At 41.2% G+C, this 12,051-nt stretch overlaps 1 protein-coding gene across 1 annotated transcript; it reads right to left on the bottom strand.

The window, feature by feature from the left end:
- Positions 1-7,879: 7,879 nt before the first annotated feature.
- LOC120051239 (leucine-rich repeat-containing protein 58-like) lies at positions 7,880-11,737 on the bottom strand. The gene is made up of 4 exons (XM_038997993.1): positions 11,112-11,737; positions 9,437-9,565; positions 8,993-9,270; positions 7,880-8,782 (listed from the first exon to the last, which is right to left on the bottom strand). The coding sequence occupies exons 1-4, from the start codon at positions 11,564-11,566 to the stop codon at positions 8,589-8,591; spliced, it is 1,056 nt and encodes a 351-aa protein (XP_038853921.1). The 5' UTR covers positions 11,567-11,737; the 3' UTR covers positions 7,880-8,588.
- Between the last annotated feature and the right edge of the window lie 314 nt (positions 11,738-12,051).

Below are 12,051 nucleotides of genomic sequence, written 5' to 3'. Positions count from 1 at the left end.
AACTCTGGCAGAGTGACCATCGGGTTCTTGGTCACCTCCCTGACCAAGGCCCTTCTCTCCCTATTGCTCAGTTTGGCCGGGCAGCCAGCTCTAGGAAGAGTCTTGATGGTTCCAAACTTCTTCCATTTAAGAATGATGGAGTCCACTGTGTTCTTGGGGACCTTCAATGCTGTAGAAGTTTTTTGGTACCCTTCCCCAGATCATGGCTTGGTTTTTGCTCTGACATGCACTGACAGGTGTGTGCCTTTCAAAATCATGTCCAATCAATTGAATTTACCACAGGTAGACTCCAATCAAGTTGTAGAAACATCTCAAGGATGATCAATGGATACAGAATATTCCTGAGCTCAATTTCGAGTCTCAAAGCAAAGGGTCGGAATACTTAATAAGGTATGTCTGTTTTTTTTTTATTGCGAAAATTTCTAAAAACTTGTTTTCGCTTTGTCATTATGGGGTATTGTGTGTTGATTGCTGAGTAAAAAAAAAAAATCTAATTTAGAAAAAGGCTGTAACGTAACAAAATGTGGAAAATACTCTCTGAAGGCACTGTATCTGATGCTGTCTGGACCAAAAGAGTATGATTGATGCCAGCAAGCATTTGGCCTCCCTTGATAAAATAATTAGCCAATCAGCATTGAGCTGAGCTCAACTGTGGGTTGTCCTGGTGCAGAAAAACGCCCCCCAAGAGAGGCCAGTTTGGATTTGGCTTTACACCAATAAATCGGCCATTTCCTAAGCCATGGATGGAGATGGGGAGTTGGACTTAATTCTCTGTACAGGCCAATGATTGTGATGGTGATTCTGATCTAACCATGAATTAATATGTTTTGCCACTGGCCTGAGACAATTGAAGTTCAATATGTGGCCTACATGTAGCCTAGTTAGCTAATTTAGCAGGTTCATTGTTGCCCTTGCGAGAAAGTTAGGCTAGCAAGCATTTTAGCTAGATAGCCTATGACAACGAAAACTAAAAGTGTACTGTATGACAGAGCCATAGATCGTTTTGCCAACATGAAAGAGGAGGATAGCATTGGTGTTCAACTAGTTTATAAGTAGGGTGTTTTTACTTGCGCACACACACAGAGAAATAAATCAGTACCATGGACTACCACATGATATTTAGCTAAATTGATTGGACCAGTTGCGACCCGTCATTCAGGGCAGAGCCCCACCTGTTTAGCTATAAGATAAATATTTTAAAAAACATGTCATTAATACATTTCACATATCAGTTCGCGAACAGTGTAAAAAAAACAAAAGAACTTTGAGTTAATAAAGCCGCATACAAACATGGTCTTTTTTTTGCTTTCTTGAGTAAAGCAGCTCCAAAATGCAGGCGTTTTAGCCTAGCTCAGTGCTTTCTGTGGTGATGGGACAGCCAACGGAAAATACGGAGCGTAGGGGTTGATAATGTTCTCTAGTTGCGCCGTAATTGGCTCAGTGTTCTGTCACTCATGGGGACACTACGTCACAGCAAGCCCCCTGGTTGCTGCCATAGACTTACATTAGAAGTGCCCATCCAAGAAGACTCAAGGTCATTAGCCACAGATAAAATTACATCAGATCACGTTATGTCTACCATAGCTTTGATTGGACTGATCATGTCAACATCATACTTTCAAAATCTTAGCTAGCAAGCTAGCAGTAATCATCATGCATCAAGTCGGCAATCTACTGGCAAATTGTTTTCAAACCTTGTCATATGAAGAGAAATTATATATAAAGCGTATCGGGGTGCTCATTGGTCATACACATTACACAACAAGTTGGAAATGGTCAATTCAACAATTAGTGCTAAGGCACCACTGCAGCCCCCGGTTCGATCCCAGGCTATGTCACAGCCGACTGTGACCGGGAGACCCATGAGGCGGCGCACAATTAGCCCAGCATCGTCCGGGTTAGGGGAGGGTTTGGCCGGCCGGGATGTCCTTGTCTCATTGTGCTCTAGCAACTCCCAGGTAGGCTACAACCAGGTAGGCTACATGAAGGATGTAGACATGAAGAGTGATGGTGCACCAGCCAGACTGCGCTAGTGGAAGGATGTTTCTGTACTACATCATTCTTTAAATACCTTGTAGTCTGAAAGATAATCCAGAAGTAAACTGTGTAGTTTATTACCCAGATATATTCATTCATCCATTCATTGTTCATTCTGGTGTGAGTAGACCCTGAATTACTTCAGGTAAGCTTAGTATGAGTAACAGGCAGGTTGATGGGTTTCCTCTTTGCGTCCTCTTCAAGGATGACAGATGTGGGACACATTACAGTTTAATGGAAAATCTTAAGGGAGAGAAATGTTCCTATCATTATGCTACAGATTATAATGGCATGGGACACAGGCTAGCTAGACCATTTATGGTGGCATCTGGACTTGGACAACAGGATCATTTAAACTAGAAGAAATATTAGATTTAGAAGCGTGATTTTATTTAGTTATCCAATGTGTAATAGGCCCTATGAAAACAATTACGTACATTCCCACTGACCAAGAAATCCAGTCGATCTAAGATTCAAGTGCTGTAAACGCACATGCTCATAACCCACAGCAGCAGTGGGCTATATTTATGTCTGTCTCTAAGGCTGGCTCTTGGCGATCATAATTCAGCACAAAAAGTCTGCATCCATAATGGGAGCAGTCAGGGTAAATGGATGTAGCTGTTGCCTTCATAGCAACACAGTGCCTCCAGCTATCATCATCAACACATCTCTCTTTAAACTCCCCCCGCAATTTTTTTTTATTTTTATAAAAAGTTCTCTCACCCACCTTTAGCTAAATGTGTTGAAAAGCTAATGGCTAATTGCTAAGCTCTGGTCACAATGACATGTCATCATTTTAGAAACCTTTTTGAAATAAAAGTCAAGGTATTCCATCAAGCAAAACACTTGAGGAAATTAATATGAGGGTTTTCTGATGTTCAGGACACGACTAATGGAACGCAGAAAGTCTTGAATTCATGAATTAAAAAAAATTCCCCAGTAAATTTTCACAAGCAACATTTGTATCTAAAATGTATTTTCCTGCAATATTGCTTGTATATTTCGTAACGTCACATTTCTATTTGATAGATATATGGAAACTGACACCTTAACCAAACAAAGAATCATTGTCCGGAGTATGGCAGAAAATCTAAAACAAAATTGATGGCTCTACAATGTTCTATAATGATTTTGATTTCGGGCAAGTTATGTCAGTGTTCAATGGGACAGTGTATATTGAGACAAGGTTGATTGATGCTCTAAGACACACTATTTCAATAAAGTGTTCAATAAGTGGTAGATTTGCTGTATTTTAGTTGTTGGCTTGCCGAGAGACTATTGTGTTGCCAGGTGTTGCAGATGCAGATGAGACTGAGTTTGAGTGAGGAGGCTCTTCTCCACAGTAACTAGGTGCTTAGCTCCATGTGTGTAGGTAATTGAGTGGGATTCCTGCTGAGTCATTATGGAGCCTGGGCAGCAACGAGTTCCATAAATCATATTCCATCAACATTTTTAAATGCCAGGAGGATCTCCAATCCCAACCGGGAGTACTGCAAAATCCACAGAGGGAAACTCTGCCAAGAATTTTATAGCCTAATAAAATCATGGGTGGGCACCTGCTTTTAAGTGGTGCTGATTAGACCTACTCTATATTTTCACTTGGGTGGACTGCTGCAGTAAAGTCAGGCCTGGTAGGTCTACTCATTATAGTGTTTTTACATTTACAGAGCTGCTGAAGCGTAGCCCACTGGGCACAGACTTCAATTCAACGTCTATTCCACGTTGGTTCAACATAATTTCATTGAATTGACGTGGAATCAACGTTGTTTCAACCAGTGTGTGCCCAGTGGGAGGTGTCATTCAGTGAAACAACTAGGCTTTACATAGACAGGCCTTGGTATTTATGCAGTGGCAGGACCTGAGGAATACTTTCCCAGCATGCCATGCAGACTCTTTGTGAGGCTGTTCAATACAGTCAAAGCATAGTTGCTACCAGGGGCTCAACTTTGGTTTTAGAAGTGGGGGGGGACATTTTATTATTATTTTTAAAATAATATCCCTGACCGCTCGGAGGCGTCTGCATGGTCCTAAAGTACACCGCAGCCTCGTTTTGTATCACATTCCAATTATAAAACTGGGGGGGACAGAAATGCAATTTCAGAATGTGGGGGGGGGACATGTCCCGCCCCCAGTGAAAGTTTTGCCCCAGGTTGCTACAATCCTTTCTCCTGCAATGTCTGTGTGCTCCTCATTCCTCTTTCCCTCTGTATCTTGTCAGAGAATATTAATTATGTAATTTGGGAAACTCATAACAAAGCACCGTAATGACAGGTTCTTTTCACAGAGTCGTACAGCTAATTTACCATTGGTTCATGTTCAAGGACAAGAATAAGAACCCAAGTCAACACAAGGTACATTCTTTTTCAGGTGCTATGATCTTTTTTTCTCTTGATTGATCCAGAAAGACTGGAGGACATATGCTAGAGACATGGCTCTTCTTGACACTGCGCGTGGAGATGTAGTTTTTGTTAAACAATAGGAAAAACCTCCTCTTCTTATAACTCACAAGATCAAACCATTGACAGGTAAAGGGTCTGGATCTGACAACACGTGGTCTGTCGAGCTGCAACTTTACAGTGGTGGTGTCATGACTCCTTTACACCACAAGAGGGCATTATTTACTCAGCTTTCCATTCATTGAAGTCCTGGATACAACATAAGAGGAAACGTGATAGGCTACTACAGTTCTGGGAATTACAACGTTACTCAGACGACAGCAATATGATCCAATTCACACACCTGTCAATATAACACGTTGTAATCCCTACTGCCTCTGATCTGGCGGACTCACTAAAGACAAATACTGCATTTGAAAATGATGTCTGAGTGTTGGAGTGTGCCCGTCTGTCCGTAAAGAAAAAAAAGTTAATCATGCTGTCAGGTTTGCTTAATATAAGGAAATTGATGTATAGCATTAACTTTTTTATTTTGAAGTATGGCAATTGAGTACTTTTTTTCACCACTGTACTTAAGAACTTATACTTTTAGACTTCTACTCAAGTAGTATTTTACTGGGTGACTTATACTTTACTTGAGTAATTTTTTATTAAAGGTACAGTATCTTTACTTTTTTTAATCAATTATGACAATTGAGTACTTGTTCCACCACTGATTTTACACATTAAGTTTAAAATGTCACGTAACATGTCCCGCCCACTGTAGTCAGCACATTCTCATATATGCAGTTCTACACATTCATAGTGCTGTCTTATCTATAGAAACTCATAGATAGATGACCTCAGGTATCTTTATGAGCCATACCATCTTCAACTATCTTCCCACGCAGCTGCCTCCCAGTTGAACACTACTGAAAAAAAGTGCCCAGATAGATGTACTGTACTTCAGCCCAGACACAAATGTGACAGTATTGCTTTGGAATGCATAAATGAAGCAATTCAACTCCATAATGAGATAACAGTTCCCTGATATCAGAATTCTACAGTTCCAGGAGTTGATTAACGTTAATGGTGAGAGCCTTCGATGGGTAGTTTTACAGAAGAAGCAAGGTGTTATTTTTCATTTATACAGTTGTCTTTGGACTTCCCTTGGCCACCTGCGACTTCTATCCTCACCCCTTCAAATTAGAAGACATGGGGATTTTTTTTTCACTCACCTATAAGTATATCGCAATAGAGACGTGTCATCATACAACTGGCACTGCCACTTCAGTTCTGTAGGGTTGAAGAGTGCAAGCCGGGCACAGAGAAATTGAGATTTTTGCAAGCGCATTCAGAGCAATCTCTTTATCCGCAGGATTACTTTACCACCCAATTAAGAGCCGTTTAAGAACACGGTAAAGGGATGGCCACGGTATCAGATTATGAATGCTTCATTTGTTGTTGTTGTCGTCGTCTTACATGTTCATCAACAATATCGAAGACAAAATAACTTAACTGAAATACAGTCATGTGAAAAAGTAAATACACCCTTTGGAAAGTGGTCTTTTAATTAATTAATTTTGTACATATTTGTACACATGGATATTTTTGCAAAATTCCAACCACATTCATTGATAAAGGTAACCCAATTTAACAAATCACACAAAAACGTTTACTTTGAAAGTGTTAGGCAATTAAAATAAACAAAAATGGAATTTCCATATGCAGAAAAAATGTGTACACCCCTACCTAAAATGGCTAAAATTAGGATCAGGTGCACCAAAACAGGTGACAATGATTAGGAAATCATTAGAGAGTACCTTGGGAGGGTCAAGCCTTCCGTAAAGATTAGAAACTTGGTCTAGTTTGGTCTTAACCATATGGGTGTGTGGTAACACATCATGCAAAGATCAAAATACCTATCCGAGGCCCTCAGAAGAAAGATTATTGATGCCTGTGTGTCACGTCCGTCATAATGATTGGACCAAGGCGCAGCGTGGTATGTTTCCATCCTTTTATTTAGAAGAGAAAACTCAAAGGGAAAACAATAACGCGAATAAACGAAACATGACGCTCAACACTAGTGCTCACAGGCAACTAGAAGACATGGGGAATTTTGGGGAAATGGGGAAATGGCTACCTAAATATGATCCCCAATCAGAGACAACGACAAAAAGCTCTCTATGGTCAGGACATGACACTGTGAGTCTGGGAGGGTTTACAAATCAATTTCTAAGCAATTCGAAGTACATCGTTCCACTATCTGACAGATCATCTACAAATGGAGAAAATTCCAGACGACACCTGAGTAAAGACCAAAACTACTGGAACAATGTGCTCTGGACAGATGAGTCAAAGGTAGAGTCGTTGGCCGCAATGCTAAATGCCATCTTTGGCAAAAAATAAACACTGCCTTTGAACAGAAGAACATCAAACCAACTGTAAAGCATGGAGGCGGTGGCGTTATGGTTTGGAGCTGCTTTGCTGCCTGAGGGCCAACTTTAACGCAACCTGGACACAGAAATAGAATAAAATGAAACAAAAACAATATCATGAAATACTACACTTTTTTTTATGAATGAAAGTACATCATGCTAAATTCTTCACATTGGAATAATTATTGCCACGGGTATGAACAGCTAGATGTGGCTAGATGTTCTTTGCCATTCTGTCATCAGATTTGCCACCGATGCTCTTTTATAGGACACATCACTGCAGTCTATACTCTTCTGTAGACTGGTCATCTCTGCATAACTGTCGCAAGACCCACTGGTTGATGTTTATTTATAAAACCCTCTCAGGCCTCCCTCCCCCCTATCTGAGATATCTATTGTAGCCCTCATCCTCCACATACAACACCTGTTCTGCCAGTCACATTTTGTTAAAGGTCCCCAAAGCACACATCCCTGGGTCGCTCTTCTTTTTAGTTCGCTGCAGCTAGTGACTGGAACCAGCTGCAACAAACACTCAAACTGGACAGTTTTATCTCAATCTCTTCGCTCAAAGACTCAATCATGGACACTCTTACTGACAGTGGCTGCTTTGCGTGATGTATTGTCTCTACCTTCTTGCCCTTTGAGCTGTTGCCTGTGCCCAATAATGTTTGTACCCTGTTTTGTGCTACTACCATGTTGTGTTGTTGCCATGTGTTGCTGTCATGTGTTGCTGCCATGCTATGTTGTTGTCTTAGGTCTCTCTTTATGTAGTGTTGTCGTGATGTGTGTTTTGTCCTATATTTTTATTTATTTTTAATCCCAGGCCCCCGTCCCCGCAGGAGGCCTTTTGCCTTTTGGTAGGCCGTCATTGTAAATAAGAATTTGTTCTTAAAAATGACTTACCTAGTTAAATAAAGGTTCATAACATTTAAAAAAAAAAAAAAAAAAAAAAAGCATTATCTTATGTATCCAGTTAACAGAACAGTACTCATATCATTGATACACTGTATGTATAAAATAAACAGAATATATAAATATTCATTTCAATTTATTCAAATAAATGATCAAACAAACATTTAATTCACAGTACAAGCTCTGGATTAGTCTCTTTGAACAAGAAATCACATTAACATACACATCTTTCCCCTTGGTTAGTAACAACAAAAATGGTTGTTTTGTGAGGTAAGGGAAGGCATTAATGCATGGTGTGTAAATGTGACAGAGACTACTGTATATTAGGACTGCATGTGGCGAGCAGCCAAAGTGTCAACAGAAGTATGACGATTAAAGGGTAACTTAAGAAGAGAGGTGATTTAAAACAAGCATGAAACACATTCTGTGTTTCTGAATCTATATTGTAAAGAAAATCAATTTTACATACAATTCATTCATCCCTTCATGTTAACACAGAAACTACAAACTGAGGATGTACATGAAAATACATTTGATGAGTGCTCTACAACAAAATCAGTACTCCATAAGCTTCAGTTAGATGTTTAAAACACTACGGCTCGAAATATCAACAATAAACTGTGGTTAATATACGTTACAATCAGTCCTTGAGGAATCCTACATCTCATGTTGAAAGTGGCACTGTATTGTAGGTGAACAGCTCAGTGTCAGTGTTTATCGTGTTTGGCACAGGAGAAGTTGGGTTAGTCAGGTCAGTTGGGGAGTCATGGAAACTGTCCATCATCCAGTATGTGTGTCAGTGAACTCGAGGTCCTTTCACTTTCTTCTATCCCAGGAGCACTCTCTGCAGCCTGTCGGCCGACACGCACTTCTCGTCCTCCGACTCAGCGTCGCTCTGCGGGTTGGAGCTGCAGGGAGAGGTGCATTCTGGGGAGCACAGGTAGTGCATGAAGGGTAGCCGATACTTCCCGCAGAAGTCCACAAACTTGATGTGCCTCACACACGAGTCAAAGTACACACCTGAGAGGAAGAAGTAGCACAACAATATGAGAGCAATAGAAATATCTCAAGGTGTGATTTTATTTACAAAGAATGTTTTATTTGAATTTTTCCTCAAATTATTGAGGAGGACCAGCCTTCTCTTCCTCCCTGGACGAGCCTCCTCTGATCCACTCACAAATACTAGTACATAAGTATGTAACTTAAACCTGTCCCCTCTCCTCCACTTACCGGTACATTTAGGGTTGGGACACTTGCTGGCCAGGTCCAGGTAGTGCACCAGGTTTCCAGGCAGGTCATTGGGGTGGTAGTGCAGGTTGCGGGACTTGATGGTCCGTCCGGCCAGCTCCAACAGGGAGGGAGGGTCGTAAGTCATGTCCTTGATGAAGCGGACCACCAGGGGGTTGCCGCGGAGACTGAGCTCCTGCAGGTGCACCAGGCTGAGGATCTCCCGTGGTAGGTAGGTAAGTAGGTTGTTATGGAGACTGAGGCAGCGCAGGGAGTAGAGTCTACAAACAGACATATTCAGACATGACCGTTAATCATGGCTTTAGCTCAGCAGGCTAACACAGTCTTATGACACACAGGAGACCTAAGTAAAACAACAACAAAAAACTGTTGGTCACATGAGCAAATTATGTAAAATCAGTGTTTCTCCTATGGGATGGCCCTCACCTTGTGAGTTGGGGGGGTACACTCTGTATCCGGTTGTCACAAAGGACCAAGTATCTGAGACCGCGAAGGTTGGCCAGCTCTGGGGGGATGGAGATGATGAGGTTCCCACCCAAATAAAGCATCTCCAGACTGCATCAGATCAGAGAAAAGTGTTTTTCTTCACACTTGGAATGACAGGGAACATTGCTAAATTAACATACAGATATAGGATCTTAAATTGAACCAGTTTTCTACAGCCCCCCAAAAAATCATGTGGATTATATAATGCACAATGTTCAAAGGTCAAGAATGGCCAAACAGTTTGAGTCTAAATACAGAAGAAGCATGTTGAAATTCCAGGGTTCAAAGATCCCGGAGGACAGGCTGTATTGGACTGAGGGATCTGTTTGTTTTTGGAGAACCGCTGTGATAATTTTACACACACACTACACTCTTGAACACCTCCAGAACACCTGCCAACTTTCTCTAAACAAGCTGACAACAGAAGAAAGAGAGAGGAGATAGAAGGACCGTTCGGAATTTAACTCCAGTGTTTGACAATTTTATGTCAATGGAAGATATACAGAAGAGGTGAGATGATTGTAAAAATAACTCTGTGAAACGTCTTCTCTTTTTTAGAAAGAGATCGAGAGATCGAGAGAGAGAAAGAGAGATCCTATGATAGAAACGTCAAGAGGGAAGGCCTTATGATGCAAAGCACAGCTGCTAACTTAGCTACAATACAGTCTGAAGGATGCTGTGGGCGTCCAATGGACCTTTTCATCTTGTCTTTATTCTATAACTTATTCTCCACTCTGTTCCAAATCCTGAACCCCCATGTTCCTCTCACGGTGCCAGTCCCCTACTGTGGTAAGGCAATATGTCAAATGACCTGATTTTGTAACATGGCACACAGCCAGCCAGACAGGCTAAGCCACACTGATGAGCCGACTCCAAAGAAGTGTGTCAATGCAGCACCAAGATGGAGACTATGACCTCCTGTACCATCATGCAGGACATGATCAGGAACCACATGCTCATGTGGAACCTATCTAGGTGAATACAGCAACAGTATTGATTTTATGCAAACTTATTTGCCCGTTATCTTAACCCTCACCATCTAGTTCCTGAATGCACACTATGAAATTACGGCTGCAGTAATGGAGGCCCAGTCATTTCATTAAGACACCAACAGAGCTTATAATTCTAGCCTACTACTACATAATGGTTATTATGAGCATGCTATTATCAGGTAGGGTGGCAGGTAGCCTAGTGGTTAAGAGTGATGGGCTAGTAAGTGACAGGTTGCTGGTTTGAACCCTTGACCTAGGTATACAATCTGTCGATGAGCCCTTGAGCAAGGCACTTAACCCCAATGGCTCCTATCAGTCGTTCTGGATAAGAGTGTATGCTAAATTACTAAAATATATATGATAAGGGCAACATAACCTTGATATGGCAATTTCTTTATTCACATTTGAGTGTCCCAACGTTGGGTTATTAGAAGCTAAGAGTTTATAAGCTCAGAAGCTTAAAAGCTCATCTAAGTTTCAACAACCTCACTTCGTCATGCATAGCTGTGTACAGATAGTTTGTTAAAACGTTACATGGGGTACTACCGTGTAGGCAGTTAGTTGCATTGTAACAAATACCGTTAGCCTAAATTGTTACCGCTATAATGTATCGGTATTCTTACCTGGTAATATTTTCTATCTCTGCGGGGATAGCTTTGAGTCTGTTACCCCCAAGAGACAGATATTTTAATCGCTGGAGTTTTAGAAACTGAATGGGCACCTCTTCAAACATGTTCCCACTGAAGTTCAATGTGTCTATCTGCATGGACCCAAATTCCTTTGGGAACGAAAATTCGTTCAAACGGTTGTTCTTGGCTATGAGTGTTTTGAGGTTTGACAAACGTTGAATGTCCTCACAGAGAACAGTTAATCCATTGTTGCTTATATCCAGAACTTCCAATTTGGAGAACAGACATACCGAAGCAGGAAACACTGTCAGTCGGTTGTTATACAGGTAGAGTTGTTGGGTCACTCTCCTCCGTTCGTCACCGACAGTGTCCAAATTTAAATTCTCCAGGTTCAGATGGGACATGTCCAAAATGCAACCCCCCTGATCAACTGTTGCAAATAGCTCCATATTCAATACCAATTGCTAGCCAACTAGTTCAAACATATGAATGAATTACAATGTGATTTTACAAAGTATAAGCTCTTTCAGCACTAATCACGACCGTATAAAGCCTCTTTATGCATTCTGCTCATGTGCAAATCCTTTTCCATTAAAGACAGGCACACGCACAGCTGTTACATTTGCATCAAGTTCACATGTAGTCGGTATTATAAGGCTGGTCAAGCTTTGGATTCTCCGCCCCCAGTTTAAATTAACCCGTGCATGCCTGCTTGCTCTGGTGCCACAGGTCTCCATGTCCAGAAATCAAGTTTGCGCGTGTGTGGATGCTTTGTAAATGTTTTCACGCTGAAATATATGGTCAATTAACTTTGCAATAGGAAACCACAGCTCTCATTTCTATTAGCCTATGAGGAACCATATCTAATATTTTGTAATATGCCCTACTAGTTTTAGTGGTAGACCTTATGTCACAAAGGTCTGGAGACATGTGA

The sequence above is a fragment of the Salvelinus namaycush genome, chromosome 7 (assembly GCF_016432855.1).
Source record: "Salvelinus namaycush isolate Seneca chromosome 7, SaNama_1.0, whole genome shotgun sequence".
Lineage (NCBI taxonomy): Eukaryota > Metazoa > Chordata > Actinopteri > Salmoniformes > Salmonidae > Salvelinus > Salvelinus namaycush.
The sequence above is the reverse complement of the archived record's forward strand: the minus strand, read 5'-3'. Positions and strand labels throughout refer to the sequence as shown.